At 36.7% G+C, this 18,234-nt stretch overlaps 2 protein-coding genes across 2 annotated transcripts in view; one reads left to right on the plus strand and one right to left on the minus strand.

Moving 5' to 3' along the window:
• Positions 1–18,234, plus strand: part of CENPP (centromere protein P) — a 111,825-nt gene that overhangs the window by 24,593 nt on the left and 68,998 nt on the right. The window lies entirely within an intron of this gene.
• On the minus strand, positions 6,641–13,856 carry OMD (osteomodulin). Its single transcript, XM_015640536.3, has 3 exons — positions 13,678–13,856; positions 10,398–11,354; positions 6,641–9,855 (listed from the first exon to the last, which is right to left on the minus strand). Exons 2-3 carry the CDS (start codon positions 11,329–11,331, stop codon positions 9,533–9,535), a joined length of 1,257 nt encoding a protein of 418 aa, XP_015496022.1. The 5' UTR covers positions 11,332–11,354; positions 13,678–13,856; the 3' UTR covers positions 6,641–9,532.

Here is an 18,234-nt window from a genome sequence, read left to right on the forward strand (position 1 = left end):
CAGTCTGAAGAGTTCTAGAAAAATATTATTTGGAATTTTTTGTGTTTGTGTTGAGATTTTTAGACAATCAATATCTAAATGCCTCATTAATTGACTTATTTGACAGCTTATTGAAAAATGGGTTTCACAAAAAATACTTGCTTTGAATAAAGTTCTGTTTCAGTTCTGTAGATAATTTAGTGAACATTGTCCAGGTGTAGAATTTCCATCTGAACTATGAGCATCAGTTTTCTGGATTTGTGATGCATTTCTTCCTCCCCCATCCTTTTCCTCATTATGAATTTTTGGCAGCCAGCACAAATGGGAGACAGATGACCAACTTAGAAAGTTTATAGAGTAATTTTCTCAAGTCTTTAAAAAGTATGTAGCAATAAAATCTAGTGGGAATATATCCAGATTTACATTTCTCTTTTACTGTCATACCTTTTTTTTTCCGCCTTGTTTTTGTTTTTTATTTTCTAGAGTAATACTGGTGATAAACTCTGGACCTTTTGGTTAAGTTTTCTTTTAAATGCTGCCTTGCTTAGCAGCCAAATGTCTGTAGGAAATCTGCAGAGTGACTACAGCCAGTTGCTGTCTAAAATCTTTTTGGGTTTATAATACTACCAGTTTCTGAACTCATTTGGATTTTATAAAAATGTTTGTAGCTTAGTTCATATGCACATTTAACAGTGTGATAGTTTGGACTTGAAGCTTGCTCATGGTGCTGTGATGGTAAAATGGAGATGTGAAGGGAAGAGGCTCAGTATTAATGTGAGTTGGGCCCTGAATCCCATTGGATGCTACTCTGCTGGAACAATAAGGACACCAGGAGTTTAGAAGTTGTTAAATTGCAGTGTTAATACCATCTCATCATCCCTCCTGCCTTCCTGCATGTCTGGGAAGTAATGACACAGCTTTGCTTTCTACTTACCCTTTCCAGCTGCCACCCCTCTGCCAAACATCTACCTTAGGATTTCCTCTGTCTCTGGGGCATGCAAAAGTTTCCAGTGCTTGTATGTAATCACAGGATTACTATTCTAAGGGAAAAAAAAACAAACAACTAGTAAGTATTGAAGCTCAAAGCAAGATATAAAATATTAAATATATTTGTTATAGTCAGTTGTATGATAATTTATTTTGTAAGTACTGAAATCCTAGATTTTACAGCTACATAGAATGTCTTAGGAGTAGCTTTATCTTTGCCTTACGTATGACAACTTTAAAAAATGAGGGAAAACTACTGGGTAAATATAGGAAGTCTTCATTCAAGGAAACACTTGTTTGTTTTGATCTGTAAGAGGAGAAGAGGCTTGGAATTTTTAGACAACTTCAGGAACAGCTTCTGCACAAAATGTGAAAAGACTGTGCTTGTCAGGGTCACAAGATTTTGGTTGTGTGCTTATCACAAAAAGGTTGTCATGTGTGTACTCACTGCAATAGAGGCACCTCTCAGAAGCTCATGAGTACTTCCTTACAAATACATCCAAAGAGGAAGATGTTAAATAATTCATTTGGTGTGATGTCATCAAGGAGTAGCTTACAGTGCCAAATTAAACAGTAACCTTGTCCCATAGTTTGTCTGCATTGTCATGAAAGAAGAAAATATATCAGCAAATAATGTCAGATAAAACCAGTTTTTATCTGAACATGTACCAGATGCTCAGATCAGCACAAGGATGGGGGTGGTATGAATGGCTGCAAACAAGGAAGGGGAGTATTGCTTCCTTCAACTGCTTTATTTCTGCTCAGAGTGTGTGTGAAATAACCACAATATCCAAATCACGTGAGATGAAATAAGTGGTTCATATGCATTGGCAGTAGGGGAGCTCACAGGAAATACCCTGGCAAGCAGGGACTGCTTTCTAGGCACTGTTAGGAAATTGGATGTATAAGTGTCTGTTGCTTGGACTCTGGTTACAAGGATCAATGTACTTGGAAGGTGGTTTCTTTTCTGGAATCTAAGCCTGCTGTGCTGTTAACTCATTGAGCTCCAGTTTTTTAAGGTGGCCTTGATAATGTGTTCATGATGTGTTTTTTTATTTCCCCTTGGTATTTCATTTGCACTGACTGATTTCCCCACCAAATACTTTCAGCTGGACTGTTAGGCATTTTAAAAGGTTATTTTTCCTAATTTTGTTGACATGGAATCATGGCTTAAATTTGAACAGTAGTAATTTCCCTTTAATTTTGTAAGGATATAAAGTGTAGCTGAAGGTGTAAATGAACCACAAGACTTCTTTTCTTGTAGTGGATCGAATCCAAGCCAGATTAATGGGATTGGATTCCAGTCTCTGGATTCTGATGTCAGAAAATCTTAACTTTAGGTGAAAAGGGTGGTAGAGTACAGAGTAGATGTAAAATTTGTTGCCCAGGGTTGTCTTCTGTCATGTTAGACGATGAAGAATAAAGAGCTTTTAGGAGAGAAAAAGTGAGAAGGTGGGTGGGTGTGGATGGCAGAGGTAGGAAAAACATAGGAGAGCAAGACAGAAATGAGGGTAACTATCCAAACTGTACATGTTACTGACTAAATCTTCAGCATCTGGGAAAGAATCTAGTATTTAGTTTGTATGTCAATACAGAGGGGGGTGGACCTTCATCTGTGCAAGACAGAGAAATTACTTCTCCAAGGTGCCTGTAAGGAATTGCATGTGGACAGGGGCTGGCACTGCCTATGTAAGGACTTATGGTTATGCAAAGGGAGGCAGGACACTGGAAAAAGAAAAATGGGGAGGAAAAACCATAGGGCCTTACCTCTGGGATGCAGGGGTGAATGAAGCTATGAGGCAGCACTAGGGGAAGTCCCATCAAGTTGCTATCAGCATATTCCTTATGAAATAAACCAAATCTGAGATTCTTTTTAGTATCACTGAGGTTTGTTTTATATTTAGACAGAGAAAGTGTATTTTGCAGTTGCTTAAAGACCTTGGCTTTCATCTTCTGTCATAGTCTCTAAAGGATGATATTGGCAACTTCTGTAGTTTGAGTTTTACTGTTTGTAAGTGTTCTAGGAAATAGTACTATGGATTATTGCTCAGATGACCTGAGCCTGTGGTGGGTGCTGGGAATCACTTATATAGAATGCTCAAAGTCAGTGTCTTCTCTTGGCCAGACATCTGTGTGGGACAGAATGAGATGAGGACAAATTAGGAAAGCTTGTAAAGATTCCTGGGCATTTATAGACCTGAAAAAATGCTGGATTTTCTTTTGTGTGTGATATTTCTGCTTCATGTGGAAGGTAACATGTTGGAGGTTCCTTGGCATAACTCTTGTATGGAATGTGATTTAAACATCTCACAGTGTTGACCAGCTGTTCTGGATTGGGGTCATTATAATAGAAAAGGTTTTGTAGAGGAAAAGACAGTTATTGCACCAGCCTGATAACATGTACACAATAATAATCTGCAAGCCGTGAGAGATTTACTGTTGAAGGGGGCAAAAGCATTAAGTGATCTTAGAACTGAACTCAGTGGTTCTATTTTTTTCTCCTTTTGTAACCTAGAAGAGATAACTTTTTGGAGTGGCCCTCTACACAAGTTTTATTTTCTGAAATAGGCCTTTTCTGCTTGATGTTTGTGTGGGACTAATTCTACTTTCTAAAACTATTTTTATCTCTTTGCTGCTGCATAAATGTGTGATATGAAACTTCTCAGACTCCTTCATTCCCTTCTGCTTTTTGTTGAGGACCCAATAGAGGGTGTAAAAATAGTTTTAAGGCAGTTTTATGCCAGTAATAATGATGGGGTTGCATTTATTCTGGGAACTAAAAGTATCCCAGAGGGAGGAGGGAACAAAGTCCTGGTTTGAGAACTGAAGGTGGTGCTGTAGAAGAGTCGTTGTGTGAAGCAAAGTCAATTCCAACTCAGCATCCTTGAGGGATGGAGGAGGGTTCAGAGACAGTATTAAATGGAAAATAAATGTCATCATGTCCTACAGAGAAAACATAGAATATTCTTCAAGATTCAGGATCGCAAAAGAAGTACCTGAAATGGTTATGCATAAACACCTCCAGGTTTTTATTAAAAGTTGCAACTATTTCCAAGGTTCAGTGTATTAAATTAATTTAGGTCACTGTTAGGGCCACCAGCTGCAAAATGGAGACAGATGAAAAATGACCTAGTGATTGTATGAACAACTTTCCATATGTTTCTGATTTATAATCAGAATTTTTTAAGGCTGATGACATTACCTTTATTTCTTGCATTTCTGTAAAAGAGAAACTCCTTTTATCAGTTACTGTGTTATAAATGAATAAAGCATGTTGCAAAAATCATGTACAATATTAAACTGGTTAACAAATACAAATGATAACCAGAGTAACAGTGCTATTTACCCAGACCCCTCTGTCAAACACATGTTCTCTTGAACTTTGCTATATGACATCAGTTATATCCTGAAACAAAAGCCAACCTACTGCAATTTATTACAATTTCTTAGAATTCCTTCCAGAATTGGCATTACTTCCTTATCACAATACCATCATTTGTTGAAAGCTGTTACTATGTCCACAGGGACATTTGAATCAGGGCTCCAAGAATCATTGGCCTTATCCATATTTTACTTCAGTGTTCCAGGCATCTGTTCCTTGTATTGTTCATAGAATCTGCTTTACCCTCTGTGTTCATGGCTCATCTTCACATTTATCTGTTTTCCTTATGTTGTACTTTTAGAATAAGGTTGGGTTTTTTCCCTCTGTAGATGATGAATTAATGTGATGAATTAATGCAATGAATTACAAGATTGTGTTTCTATTTATTTTCCTTTTAAATTAATTAGGTTGTTAGAAATATACATTATGGACACAATAGTTTAAAACATTAAAAATGTTTGTATTTGTGGAATTCCACAAGTTGCAATAGTGTATACACAAATTGGCTTATAGCTGAATAGTTCATACTCTTGTGAAATCTCTTCAATGTGTGTATTTTTGGTTAGAAATACAGTATGTTCCCCTTTCCTGCTTTTCAGGTAGGAAATGCCTATGCTTATAGCTCACAATGATCAAGTTGGGCAACAAAGAAGGAGATGGATTTGTATTGTAGAAGTGGAATGTGAATATGTTAAACTAAGTCAGAAAATGTGAACTGTAAAACATCTGTTTTCTATGAAGAAGTTTCTGTCCTCATCCAGATAACTTTCATTATCACAGTACTGAAGCAAAGTGTAAAAAATATTTATCAGGAAAGAGCAAAATATATTCCCACTTTTTTGGGCTAAAGGAAGAAATATAGACAGTTGGATTAAACTACTGTTATTTCTCTTTCTTTTGATTTCTATAATAACTTCTTGTGGCTGTTACTTTACCTGAATTGCTCATGGAGATGCAGAGTTAAAACCCAGATCAAGCTTTGTTTCTGTATTTTCGGACTGCTCTGTAAACAAACTCATTAAGGTATTTGAATGTTAGGTTTTGCTGTTACTGATGAAATAAATAGCATGTTTTACTTAGGTTATGAACCTATTTCCTCCTTTAAAAACAATGTATAATTTGAAAGGAAGTACCAGAGCAAACACAAAGCAAGTATGTTTTACACTGTACCAAGGCAGTAGTAGTGAGAGCAGCACCAGCACCTTACCATGGTTCAGGATAGTGAGAACATGGAATTGGATGTGGAATTAATAATAAAGGTTAGTGTACAATATCCTGTGTCCAGCAATGCCCATAAACAAATGCTTTGGGAAGACGGAGAATAGGACAATCATGTATGATCCCTGTCTCTATCCTGTCTTCAAAAGTTCTTTCATTCTCCACCCATTTTCAGCTCAGCACTTTTTACCTACTGTGTGTCGTTTAGCAAGCTTTAGTGGATATCTTCCAAGGAACACAATTACTGTTCCTGTCTTTACTCAACACCATGTCTAAAATTGCTGCTCCATCCACTTGTGTACAGGTACAGGAGACACATGAGCATCATTTGATGGCTCCTTCCCTTGTACTGAAGCAGCCCATCCCCAGACTCCTGCTGTTAATGCAACTCATAATTTTGTTGTCTGTATCCCCCCTCAGACATTTCTTTGCTGAGCTGCTGAGCCCTAGTGGATTCCATGTTGTTGTTACAGCAGCTATTCCTTTCCCTTGGTGACCTTGCTCTAATCCTTTTCCAGTCATGCCCTATGTAATGACACCAGCTACCTGAGGCTTTGGAAATCAATGCTGCATTTAATGTCTGGGTGAGCCACAGATTTATGGCAGTGTCTTGATATCTCCTTTCCGTTTGTCTCTAGTTACTCTCTGCATTTGAATTTCCTTTTTATGACTCCTGGGTGCTGAGCCAGTGGTTTCACTGAACACCTGTTGCTACCCAAGCACTCCTGAGTCTTGCTCCTGAGTGATGTTGGTGAGGTCATCCTTCATTAGTTTTAATTCAAACTAAGATCATCATTTCAATGGATGTTGCTTCTCATTTAACAATGATGAGCTCCATTGGTGTTTTAGCATCCTGAGGACATTTTTAGCCATTTGTCACACTATTGAGAGCGGTGAGAAGAATGACACAAACTCTCTTGTGAGTTGAACAGGAAAGAAAAGTTTATTACCTCAGATCTTCTTTTATAGACCGATACATGAAAGTACAGAAAGGTAAAACTCTTACTGGTTAGTAAACTAACACATCACCATCATTGGTCAGTGGGGTTCACCACCCCTCGACCTTCTCTTGCAAGAAAACAAGGAACTGACAAACAGCACCTGCAAGGATTTTTTCTATCTCTGAGGATTGTTTTAATTCCTCTTTATGATTTCCCAGACCACTTTCTCAGGTGAGACTGAGAAGGTTATGCAGCCTGCTTCTCCACAGGCACGGTGCTCCCTGCTTTTGCCCTTATTTAGCATCCATAGCCATTCTTCAGCAACACTGAGCAGTCAGTGTTGGCATCTCGCTTCTCAGCCTGGTTTATTTATCTCTTGCTAGCATTTTAAATTGAATAAATTCCAGCACAGGCCCTTTGCAAAGTTCCCACCAGTGGGATCGCCTCCACAGTAAGAACTGACCATTTCTTCTTAGGATGCTTCTCATATTTTATTTGACTTTCGTTTGTGATGTTGCTTTTTAATCTATGGCAACTTAAATTCTTTAAAAACCTTGAAGAATTTTTGTAGGCTCTCCCTCTTCCACATCCTTCATGATTCCCTTAGAGAAGTCCAAGATATTTGCAAGGCAAAAACATCCTGACTTTTACAGTAGGCATCCCCTGTGTTACCAGAGCAAATTGCACTCAGATATCCATTAATCCAGTACTTTATTATTAATTGTAATTTCTCTAAGGCTACCCCAAGTCTTTAGTTCCCTGTTCACTGTAAAAGCCTTTCTGGAATAAGTGTCCTATGTGCTACAGATCATATGATAATATTACTTGAAAGAAAAGTAAATTATAATAGTTCTGCTTGTAATACAAATTTTGTGTTCCTCCTGAGTGAATCAAGTATAATAAGGCATTTCTGAAGTTTTCAATAATTTCCAGTTTGACTTTGAGAAATGCATATAGCATCAATATTTTGATTTCTACTTTAAAACTAAAGCTAAGCTTTGTTTAATAAATGTCTTTAAAAAGCAGAAAGTTCATGATAAAATATGTAATATTTATACTATAGCAGGATAGTGTTCTTTTATTTTTAAAGCTCAGCAAGCCTTACAAAAAAGCCTCTTATTTTAGATTTGCATTTTGTGCACCAGTCACTTAAAATCTGAAATAGTTGAAATATTCCCAAAGGTTAATATTCTACATGTATATATTAATAAAGCAGTAAAATTATATTTAAAATCTTGTATATATTTTAGATAAACTATATTGAGTACTTAAATGAAGGAATGAATACATGCATGTGCTCCTTATTTAGAAACACAGAAGTGTCTGAGGGTGATAAATGTTAATAATTTTTTTTTAAAAAAAAGCAGACAGCGCTGCTCTGTAGCACTGTGAATTTGTGGGTGGCCATAAAATAGGTTGCTGTGAATACTGGATCTGTTCAGAATGCAGATAAGAAAAAGGGGAAGGAGAGAGGGGCAGATTTCTCTAGTTAGTTGGCTGAAGATCCACAAATCAATAACAATAGAATAAATTTTGTACCCACAAATTCTTACAACTAGTTGTCCCTAAAGACTTATATATTCTTACAAGTTTATATTCATAGCTTTACAATAAATCTCTTTCTCTTTAAAAGAAGTCATTAAGTATTTTCATTTTCTTAATATTTCAGTTGATACATCAAAAACCATAAATATGATGATGGGCCTAAAAAAATAAATGAAATTCTGAGAGAAAAAATGAAGCCTGCCTATCTTCTCAAATTCTAATAGAAATCTGATTACATTGTACTTTAAGTATTGGAAAACTAAAAAGACTACCTAAAATGATGCAAAGTTGGTAGTATGATATATGGATCTATCACTTGCAGTCATTTCATTTTACTGTTGAAAGCAGGGATTTTTTTCTTCACAGCTAGTAAAGCTCTATCAGGGAAAAAGTGCTGAAAAATAAAGAAGTGATAAAAAAAGGCAATAAAGTGCTCTATAGTGTTATCTTCCACTGTAGTTATCTGGATGTGTTTCTAGGAATAAGATATAACAAACAGTTGCATAGCTCAAGGTTTTCTTCAGGTTACTTAAAGCAACATTGATTCTGCTTTGAAGCAGAATGCAGCTAATTGGTATTAGCTGTGCAGAGGGATAGTCTAAATTAATAGTTAAAAAAAGCCTTCAATACTTTTCTTTGTTCCTGTTCTACTTGATGAATAATTCTAAATGCAAAGATTACATTACATTTCTATGTGTCTTCTAAAATAACATGGGCTGAAGCACAGGGAAAATATAAATGCTTATGGTTTAGTTGTGCAATGCACATGCTTTTCCCTAGATTCCAGCAGCTTGGTGAAAGATTGTTTGTTGCCTGTATTAATAATAAACTGAAATCTCCTTTGAAAGACTGATATTTGAAGGACAACCAAAGAAGTGAATATTATAATATAGCTTGTCAGGACAGTTGAAACATAATATGGGGAACGTTTGAAGCTCCATATTTGTGATGTCCTCGTCCAGTTAGAAATTGGAAGAAGAAATATCTGTATTTCTGGGAGATGTGGAGGGACCTTGTGGAGGTATTTTGTAATCTCAGTCTCATGTCCTTTTCTCTAGTGCATCTCTTTGCTTCTGCTGTCAGCAATAGGATGTAGAGCTGGATGGACTTTTGGCCTTAATCACATGTTCCTATTGAATTATGACACTGATTTGTATTTTAGTCATTTTGCAACTGGATCACTTTAGAACAGAGAAGCTTTTCAGGTCAATTTTTTTTTACTTTGGCTGATCACCCAGAGGTGAGCCCATCATCAACCCAGGTGATGTGTCAGACTTTTATCTAATGCTCAGGTGAGTGCTCTTTGTTCCTAGTATTGTTTTTTACTACACCAATAATACGACATTTACCTACTTTAAACTCCTATCTCCACTTTATAGATGCATCTTGAATATCCCAAACTGCCCAGCTGTTCTAGGATAGAGATAAATAGCCCAGACTAATGAAAAGTTTCCATATATACTCATTAACAATGATTACTTCAGTGATAGTAAGGATGAAAATAGCTGTCTTCTGCTTGATGATCATCTTCTTCTGTTTCTTGATTGAGTGTTTCATGATTGTCTTCTGCTTCCTGGAATTCCTCTGGTGTTAGAAACCGCCGAAACACGGGTGTTCTGAGCTGAGATGGCCTGTTGACAGTGACATTTTGCTCTCCATAATAAATAGTTCTGATGAGGGGGAAGCAGAAGAAGGCGTAGGTGCTGATGGGGCTCGTGAGCTTGTTCTGGTCCACCCGTATGTAGGTCAACTGCTTGATGTTCAGTGGGTCCAGAGTTGGACACATCACAGTAACGTTGATGTCTGTAAGAGAGTGAAAAATATTAATTAAGATGCAGAAAGTAGTTATGTTTTAGACCTAGTGCAAAAGTGAAACCTACATTTTGAAATTTAAAATGTAAAGTGTTTCTGTGGTGCACAGTAATGTAGCCCTTCTCTACGTTTTAAATCAGTTTTGTAAATGACAATAGTACCAGTCTGGGGCCTTGCAAAATATAAGGTTGTGGGGTAAGGAATTTGTAATTACTGTTTTATGTGAATTAAATATTTTCATAATTCCTTTTCTCTGTATGTTTTTATCAGTTGCCAAATCAGAAGCAATTTTCAAAAATATTTTAGCTGTTACATGAAAAACTGGTACCAACTTTAACATAGAACTGTGAATTAGAGGAAAGCTTCAAAAATTAAATCCTCTTTACTTTCAAATTGGTCTCAAATGACTGTGAGGATGTGTTTATATTGCATTCCAAAGAATAAAGGACAATATTCTCCCCACACTCCTCCCACAACCAATGCCAAAATCCACTAAGTTTATTGCTTTTTACAAAGTTTAACCATCAACCTACTTTCAATTTCGTTGCCTTCAATGTACAAATGCTGCAGACTTCTTGGAATATAGAACACTTGTTTCAATTTGTTATGTCCAAGATTAAGTTCTAGAAGGTTGGGTAGATTAAAGGTGTTGTGTGGAATGTTCTGCAGGTTATTGTGGGACATTCTTAGAGCAATGATTTGGGGAAGTCTGTTGAAATAGTTTTCTGGAATATGAGAAATGGAGTTATTTTCAAGAGAAAGATGCCGAAGTGATGGTGGCAGGTCAGGAGGCATTGTCTGTAATTTGTTGTTGCATAAGTTGAGCTGCATTAAATTTTTCATGTTTGAAAAGGGTTTTTCTTTGAATACCGAGTCATCAAGTAAGTTATTGCAAAGGTCAAGCATGGTCATGTTAGGCAATCCTTCCAGTGCATTTCTAGGTAGCCGGGAAATTTTATTGAAACCAAGGAGGAGTCTCTCTAGAGAGCTGGGCAAAGGGAATGGAAATTCTTCTAATTCATTGTGTTGTAAATGAAGTTGCACTAAGTTTGAAAGTTTGGCAAAAACACTGTGGTCAATCATATGGAATTTAATATTGTTGTAGCTGAGGTTAATTTCCCTTATGAAGGTAACATTAGTGAATGGTCCTGCAGGCACAGCTTCAATGTTGTTGTTTTGCAGATAAAGTTGTTGGACATGACTGGGGATGTTCGGTATTGTCTTGAGTTTCCGGTGATCACAGTACATGGATAAGGGAAAAGCTGGTGGACAAAAGCATTCCTTGGCACACTCAACTGGGAAAGGAAAATGAGGAACTTCAACTTGGGTGTTTGGGTTAAAATAATATGGAAGTTGATGATCTGGCTCCCCACCATATTCATCCTCAAAATCATAGTCTTCATACTGACAAAAGACCAAAGCAGCCCAGAGGAGGTGGAGGATCGATAGGTGGCTCAGAATTGCCATATTTTAAATGTATATGTTGTGACCTGTTGATGAGAAGAAATATTAAACTTTAAATAGTTATAAAGTAAATAGCACAAAAGTTCTAAGAAGCAGCAATATGTAATGAAATTAATAGAATAATGTCTTTTTTGGGAAACACTCTCTGTGACATTACTAGGAAAACTAAGTTTTGATCTGTACCTTCCACCTAAACAACATAAACAAATTTACTGTTCTTGAAGTAAACAGAGGATTTCTGGTCTGACTTAAGACAAGGAACAGCTTTCCACCTATGCTGTGCCTGGTACTGAAGAGTGCCATAAGAGGACTGCTTCTATAAAGAGAACATTGAAATAAATTACTTGGAAATACTGTATATTTTGTAAAATAGAAATTTATGTGGCTTTGTAAATTGTATGTTCTGTGGCATTTTGTGTTGTCTTTCTAATTTCCACAAAACATGACCAACTTAGTACTGTGTTAATGATGATATAATGTGATTTTTCTGTTCCCAGCATTTATTTAAAGCCAGTACAGTTCAACCATCATGCATAGCACATGGTATAAAATCTTTAGTGGTAAGTTTTCTTTGTAGTCTTCTTCTGCTTCTGTAATCATATGTTCTTTATAGATGTGAACTAATTTACCTTCCAAATACCCTTCTGAGGTGAAATCCTGATGGTGTGAAAGGCAAGTCATTTTGCAGGTCAAATTTCTGATGCTCAAAGCTAGTCTAACATTTTAGAATACTTTATGCAGTCAATGGAGCCTTGTTATTTGGCAGAATGAGAGTTGTGAATCATGTCAAGCTGTTCAATTTAAGCAGAAATGAGTCAAAATGTTACATTGCAAGTCAAACCACAGAAGTCATGGAAAAAATTCAGAGACTTTGCTCAGTATAGTAAAAGAACCCTGAAGCAGAGAGAGAAAAGCAGTTATTCTCGTTTTTTTCATGTATGTTTCATACCCAAATACTGATTCCTTGTCAATATTTGTTTACTGAACACCATCAGTAAAAAAGAGATGAAACAAGTGGTTATTTCTCATGATTCCTAGTGGTGATTACCTAATGGCCTGATGTATTCTATGAATTGAACAGGAAAGAGAGAATTCTAAGGATTAAAGTTGTAACAAGCTCTTGGAATTTGTTGTATCCTTGTAAGTGTGCTGTGTGACACAAAGCCTGTGAGTGCCAGTGGCTGGGTGTCACCATGTGGCATTGCCTAACCTGCATATATAAATTCACTTTTGAATGTAGTCGAGTTTCATAACTGATGAGAACCTTAAAATCAGGTTTGATTGGAGTCAGGAGCTCCAGTCCAGGTAGGTCCTTAGCAAAGCCAGAGACTCCATATCCCTGCAGCACTGTGGGATATCTGAGTTAATTAAGCAATTAGCAGAGACACAGAGCAGCCTCGCACTGCAGTGCTGCATAAATGCACTGTGCTGGGTTGAGAGGCAATTCTGTGCTTCAGGAGGAATTCACTGTGTTTCATATTTCAGGCAGTGTATATCAGAATATCTTCTAATCAGTTCTGTTGGTGAGTATCTAAAATATGTTTCTAACTCCTGCAACTGCCTTCCAGTTTTGTGGATCAGATCCCAGTCTGTCCCTCTTGCCTATTTCGTGATCTTTGTTTCCTTTTGATTCCTCCCTCTTCAGTTGCAGTCCAAAACTTGAGCTTCGCCCTCCAGTTCTATTCTCTCAGCACTTCTATTCCATGTCACAAAACTTCCAATTAATAGTTTTTGTTCTCAGTGCCACAATTGTCCTTAGAAACCAGGAGGGACAACTCAGGAAAGTCTTCTCACTTTGAGCAATAAGGCCTTTATGGGATCAATCTGCTTGCCATGTGGAGAATGTGAAGAGAGCTCCCATCATATCAGATGAAATGATAAGTAGTTTGTACCCAAGTCTCCCACAGGTTTTATGGAGAGATAGAGGAGCTGGTTTTGGGGACATTTTGTCAGCTTTGACTGTAGCTGTAGCTGAGTATCTTTCTGGTAGAATAGTAACTATCCTGCCAGGCTTGCATGTTGTGTCTCAAAGCACTGAGACACTGACACCTCTTCATGAAATATTTAAGAATTTAACTAGCTTTAAAACACTCACATCAGGTGAAACTTGATAACAGGAAATGCAGGTCAGATGCACACAATATGATAAAACACATGATTACAAAGCTGAAAAACAAAAGAAAATCTTAACAGCTTGATTCTCTACCATCTGTAATGAAGTCAGAGCTCAGTAACTGTATTTGTAAGCAGTTTACTTGCTGAAAGCTAAATATTATATAACATGCATGAATCACTCTTCACTGAAAAATAACACAATCAATTTTATTCCTGCTTACCAAGAAAACTTACTCATTGGAAGTCTGAGAAGTTCAAGTTGTAGAGGGCAGCAAGTTCTTGTGCTGGTGAAATAATCTGAGAGAGCGTACCCCAGCTGGAGGAACAAAAGGTCTGTCTAAGCCATATTTTGTGGTAAGGAGCCTTGTGGGAAGGCAACACAAAATAACAGCCTTGGCCCCTCTTCTGATTTGCCAGTAAAATTAAAAAAACTGCTTTGTGCCACATCATCACTTGCTGTAGATGCTGTGTCATAAGGCTGTGAAGCAATTTCTTCTTTTGTTCAAATCACTCCAGTATAATTGGCAGGATTCTTTCAATACCAACTCCCATTAAAAAAAAAGAGACTAAGACTTTGAAAATGATTACAGAGGTTATTAGTTCACAGTGCGGGTTCAGCTGCAGTGATTCAGTTCTGCAAAGGGTTTGTCCCCTGAGGATGAAGTTAAGAAACAGTAAAAAAATTAACCTTACCAAAATCAAGGGGAAGCATGTGCTACATACATATGCTCTTATAAATCTCTTCCTTATTTTCCCCCCACAGTGTCTATGTCCTGTCTCCTTCCTGCAAAGAATTTGTTCTATACAGTGCTGTCAGTGTGGTGCTGTTGAAGTTCAGCACTCACAAATAACTTTCCAACATCTTCTTTGCTAAGTTGTATAGATAGAGCATAAATCTTGTGGAAAGGGTTAGTAGGGCATGAAGCATAAACCATTTTACTCAAGAAAGATATTTATCTTAAGTTTTAAGAAGAATTAAAGATGGTACAGTTATCTGCCATTGATGCTGTATGATACTTAAATACCTGTGATATATGTAAAAAATGGAGAAAATGGGCAATTTTTTTAGTGAAGTGGTTTAAGTGTATGATTTATCCAAAGCATTTAATTACGGTTTTGGCTTGGTAAAAGAATTACTTTATTTCAAAACCTGTTCACAAGGAAGAATCTGGTTCTTAAAAATTCTTCTTTAAAAGTGCCTCATAATGAAGTATTATAGTTTGGTTATTTTAAATGCAGTAGTAAGTTTTCTTTTTTTTGTCTTTGAACTTCATGAAGCTGATGATTTGCTCAACCTTTCCAGGTTTCTTCTCTAATACTGAGGACAAGAATATGTTTAAGAAGATAAACCATATGTAATTCTAACATTTGGAGTATAAAGAAAAGCACCAGAAGTCATGACCAAAGTGGTACTGTAGGAGTTGACAATACTGGAAATAAACTAAAGCAGTCATGTATTTATGTAGGGAATGCACAATACAAGGGAGAGGTTGAAAGAGAGAAATTAAAACTCTATAATCCTTGAATAACAGTACCACAAATAGCTGAATAGCTACATTGTACCACTAAATCAAAACCAGTATTTTTTTATTAATAATTAATAGAATACATACACAGTAAGAGGTGAAAAAAGCCCCACCAAGTTGGTTATGACCAGTTAGTTAAATGTTATTAGCTGCTACAAAATTTAGGTATTTTTTTAAGCACAAGACAAAGAACATGGCATATATTTTTGGAAGCTTTGTTCTAATAACAGTTGTAAGTAAAATATACATAAAACTATTTTATCCAAAGATAAAAATTAGAGTTTCAATTTCATACCTCATAGTTTTCTATTGCTTTCTACTACTGATTGTGTTCCAAAGTCTCATAACCTCTTAGGAGATCTAAAATCTCATGGTGAATTTAAAAATCCATGGTGGCAGGACAGAAGAGTCTATCCTTTGAAAAATTGTGGTAAAGCTCTTGATTTGAAGCATATTGAGCTGCAGAGGTTGATGTGGCTCCAGCCATGGAATATATTAAGACTCAGTTCCTGTTTTGTTGCAAGAACTGTTTTGGAGGCAAACAAGTCTACACTTTGTGATCTTGGTCAAATTGTGTGGTTTGATCTTCATGTTTGTTTGTGGTGTGGCAGGAATTTCCCTACAAGGCAGATTATGAGGGGATTAAATTTAGCATCCTTCATGTAAGGCTTCTTGTTTCAAAGGCTGTGAAAATTTATTGAATTTTCAGCATATTTTGTTTTTCAGTTTTAAGAATGCTTTAGAAGGAATTATTTTTAATGTTGATTTTTTCATCATTTTATTTATGCAGTTGTGACGCAAAAGTGGGATGTATGTCAAGCTAAAAGTCTGAGTTGGCTTCAAGCTTTTCTTCAGCTAAACTTGGATGGATCTTTTTTATCAATTAAAATCTTTGGAATTTTACCATGTCCATTAACTGCAGTCAACTTATGAGACTTGTCAGTTTTTCAATTTTGTTTCTGGCCTGAAGACAAAAAAAAGGCTGTTCTATTATTTTATGAAATTAGGGAGGTTTATGTAGTTCAGTATGGTCTGCTGAACACATTTAAAATGACCATGTTTTGGTCAAACTATTCTTGGGATAAAGTAGGAAAGATCACCAGTGGCCTTGAGGTGGATGGGACTGGCCCTAAAAATAAGAAGGTATAAATTACTTTAAGTTACTTATATTCACTATTTTACTGTAAGAAATTCTTGGGTTTCTTTGTGTTTGGTGGGTTTTTCTTGGTGAGTTTCTTTTTCCTTTTCCTCCGAAATTTATAATGGTTAATATGAAATAGAAAGGGAAAAAAAAAAAGGAAGCATATTTTATTTACAGAGGATTTAGGGAACTCAAAGAAGCCAAGGTGGGGAAGTTAGACCTGAGGTTTGTGTTGGAAGTGTGATCTTAATAAAATTGTGAAGGTCTGGCCCTGCTATCAGATATCTGAAAAAAGGGCTCAAACTCAAAATTTTAAAATCCTCAGTTGACAACTTTGAAGGAAATCTGTGTTTTAGATAAGAATTGGTGATGTTCCTGTGAGTGAGGGCACAGTAAAAAAGGGAGTACACAGTCAAATATAACAAGGAACTGTGAAGGTTGTAATTTGGTTCTCTGTAGAGCCTGTGGGTAGGAAACTGCTCTAAGCAACGTCATTCAGGCTGGGCTGCACTTCAAAGTCACACTGGAGGCACAGAAGCTCTTGGCATCCCAATTTTCAGGTCTTAACTGGCAGCCCAGCACTGCTGTCATCAGCCACCTGCAGCCTCTGTGAATTCCATGTATGATCTGCAAAGGTGCTTCTTACCTGTGCTTGCCTTTGGCAGAGCTGACTGAATATTGGGCCTGTAGTGGTTGCTGGATTTATTTATCCTGTGCCAGAATGCCTCTGAAAATTCACTGACTGCAGTGCAGAGCTCAACAAATCGAGATGCTCAGAGTCTTGTTCTTGCAGAGCCTCCAGCCTGAGCCCTCACAGACTTTGGTGGTGTTCTGCTCTTCATGGAATGGAATGCTATTCCAGGAGCGTGTCCCCGTGGGAACATGTGTTTTTAAAGGTTATGGAAAAGGGGCTACCAAATCATATCAACAGAGCTAAGACAAGGCCTAATCTGTTTAAAAAAACTAAAGGAGGACAGAGCTGTGCCCTGTGTGGGGCTTTCTCTTGCCTCTGACCTGAACCTTGTTGTGTGGTCCCTATTTATTTCCCATTTAGTAGGTGGTATTATGAGATCAAAACTCTGGCAATCCACATCTTGTGCAGCCTGTTTTCAATGTTTTGCTTTGTTTCACTAAGAGCTCCTGGGAAGAACATGTTGAGCAACTGAAAACAGTTGAGCTTATTGACCTTGTAGCATGGGAATCAATATAATCTGGTAGGAAATTGAGTAACTTCTACTAATGAGCAGTAATACACTGAATTTTTAGTGCTGAATTCACTAGAAGCATCTATGCATCTAGAAGCAATATATTAGGAAGCTCTGATCTCATTAGATGATTTGTTACACTTGTGCATGAACATGTGTGAGGAACAATTGGTACTGCAAAAGCAAAGTATCAAATTTCCTGGCATGTTTAAACTTACAGTATGTGATATGACAATATTAATTTATGGTAGTGGGTAATTGGCTCTGAAGGACTGACAGAAGAGGAGGAGCATAACACTTTCCTGAATATATTGCTGTGTTAGAAATCTTACAAGGATTTAATACCATATTAATACCTCTCCCTATATAAAGGAGAGGTTACATTTTTTTTTTAAAATAGATGGATTTTACAGTAGAGGCATCTAAATAGTCCTTATCATGTAGTGTTTCTACAAACACAGCAAGTAGACATAAACAATTTACGCTGGAATAATAAAATAAGTTGAAAATTGATGTAAGCAATATTATCTGTAGCAAATAGTGTCTGTTTCCTCTAAAATACCCTGAATTGTATGAAATTATAAATCTCTGCTGAGGAGGGTCACTGTTGTCAGCTGACACTTGTGTTTTTAGTAATCGAATAGCTTGTTTAATAAATGGGCTTTTTGTTATACTCTTTTATTTTTATACAGCCTGCTTTGGTTGTTCCAAGACAGATGACTTTGGGCTGTGTTTTCCTCCCATGTGGAGTTCTGGGAATAGTTGGTTTTGCAACCACTGTTTACTGGTGCAGGTAAATTCATTTTCTTGAGGCAGCATTAGAAGTTGGACCTCAAACTTTAACAGTCTTTAGTTTGACTGATTTGTGTCTTATATAAAATAATATAAATTGTCACAGTATATGACAGGTGTCTTGCAC

Source organism: Parus major, chromosome 12 (assembly GCF_001522545.3).
Source record: "Parus major isolate Abel chromosome 12, Parus_major1.1, whole genome shotgun sequence".
Lineage (NCBI taxonomy): Eukaryota > Metazoa > Chordata > Aves > Passeriformes > Paridae > Parus > Parus major.

Bases quoted from the DNA above. Each gene is read 5' to 3' on its own strand.
- OMD (XM_015640536.3), bottom strand. From the start codon at position 11,331: ATGGCAATTCTGAGCCACCTATCGATCCTCCACCTCCTCTGGGCTGCT. The intron at 9,856-10,397 runs GTAGGTTGATGG...ACTCTCTTACAG, and splicing joins TGAAGGCAACGAAATTGAAA to ACATCAACGTTACTGTGATG.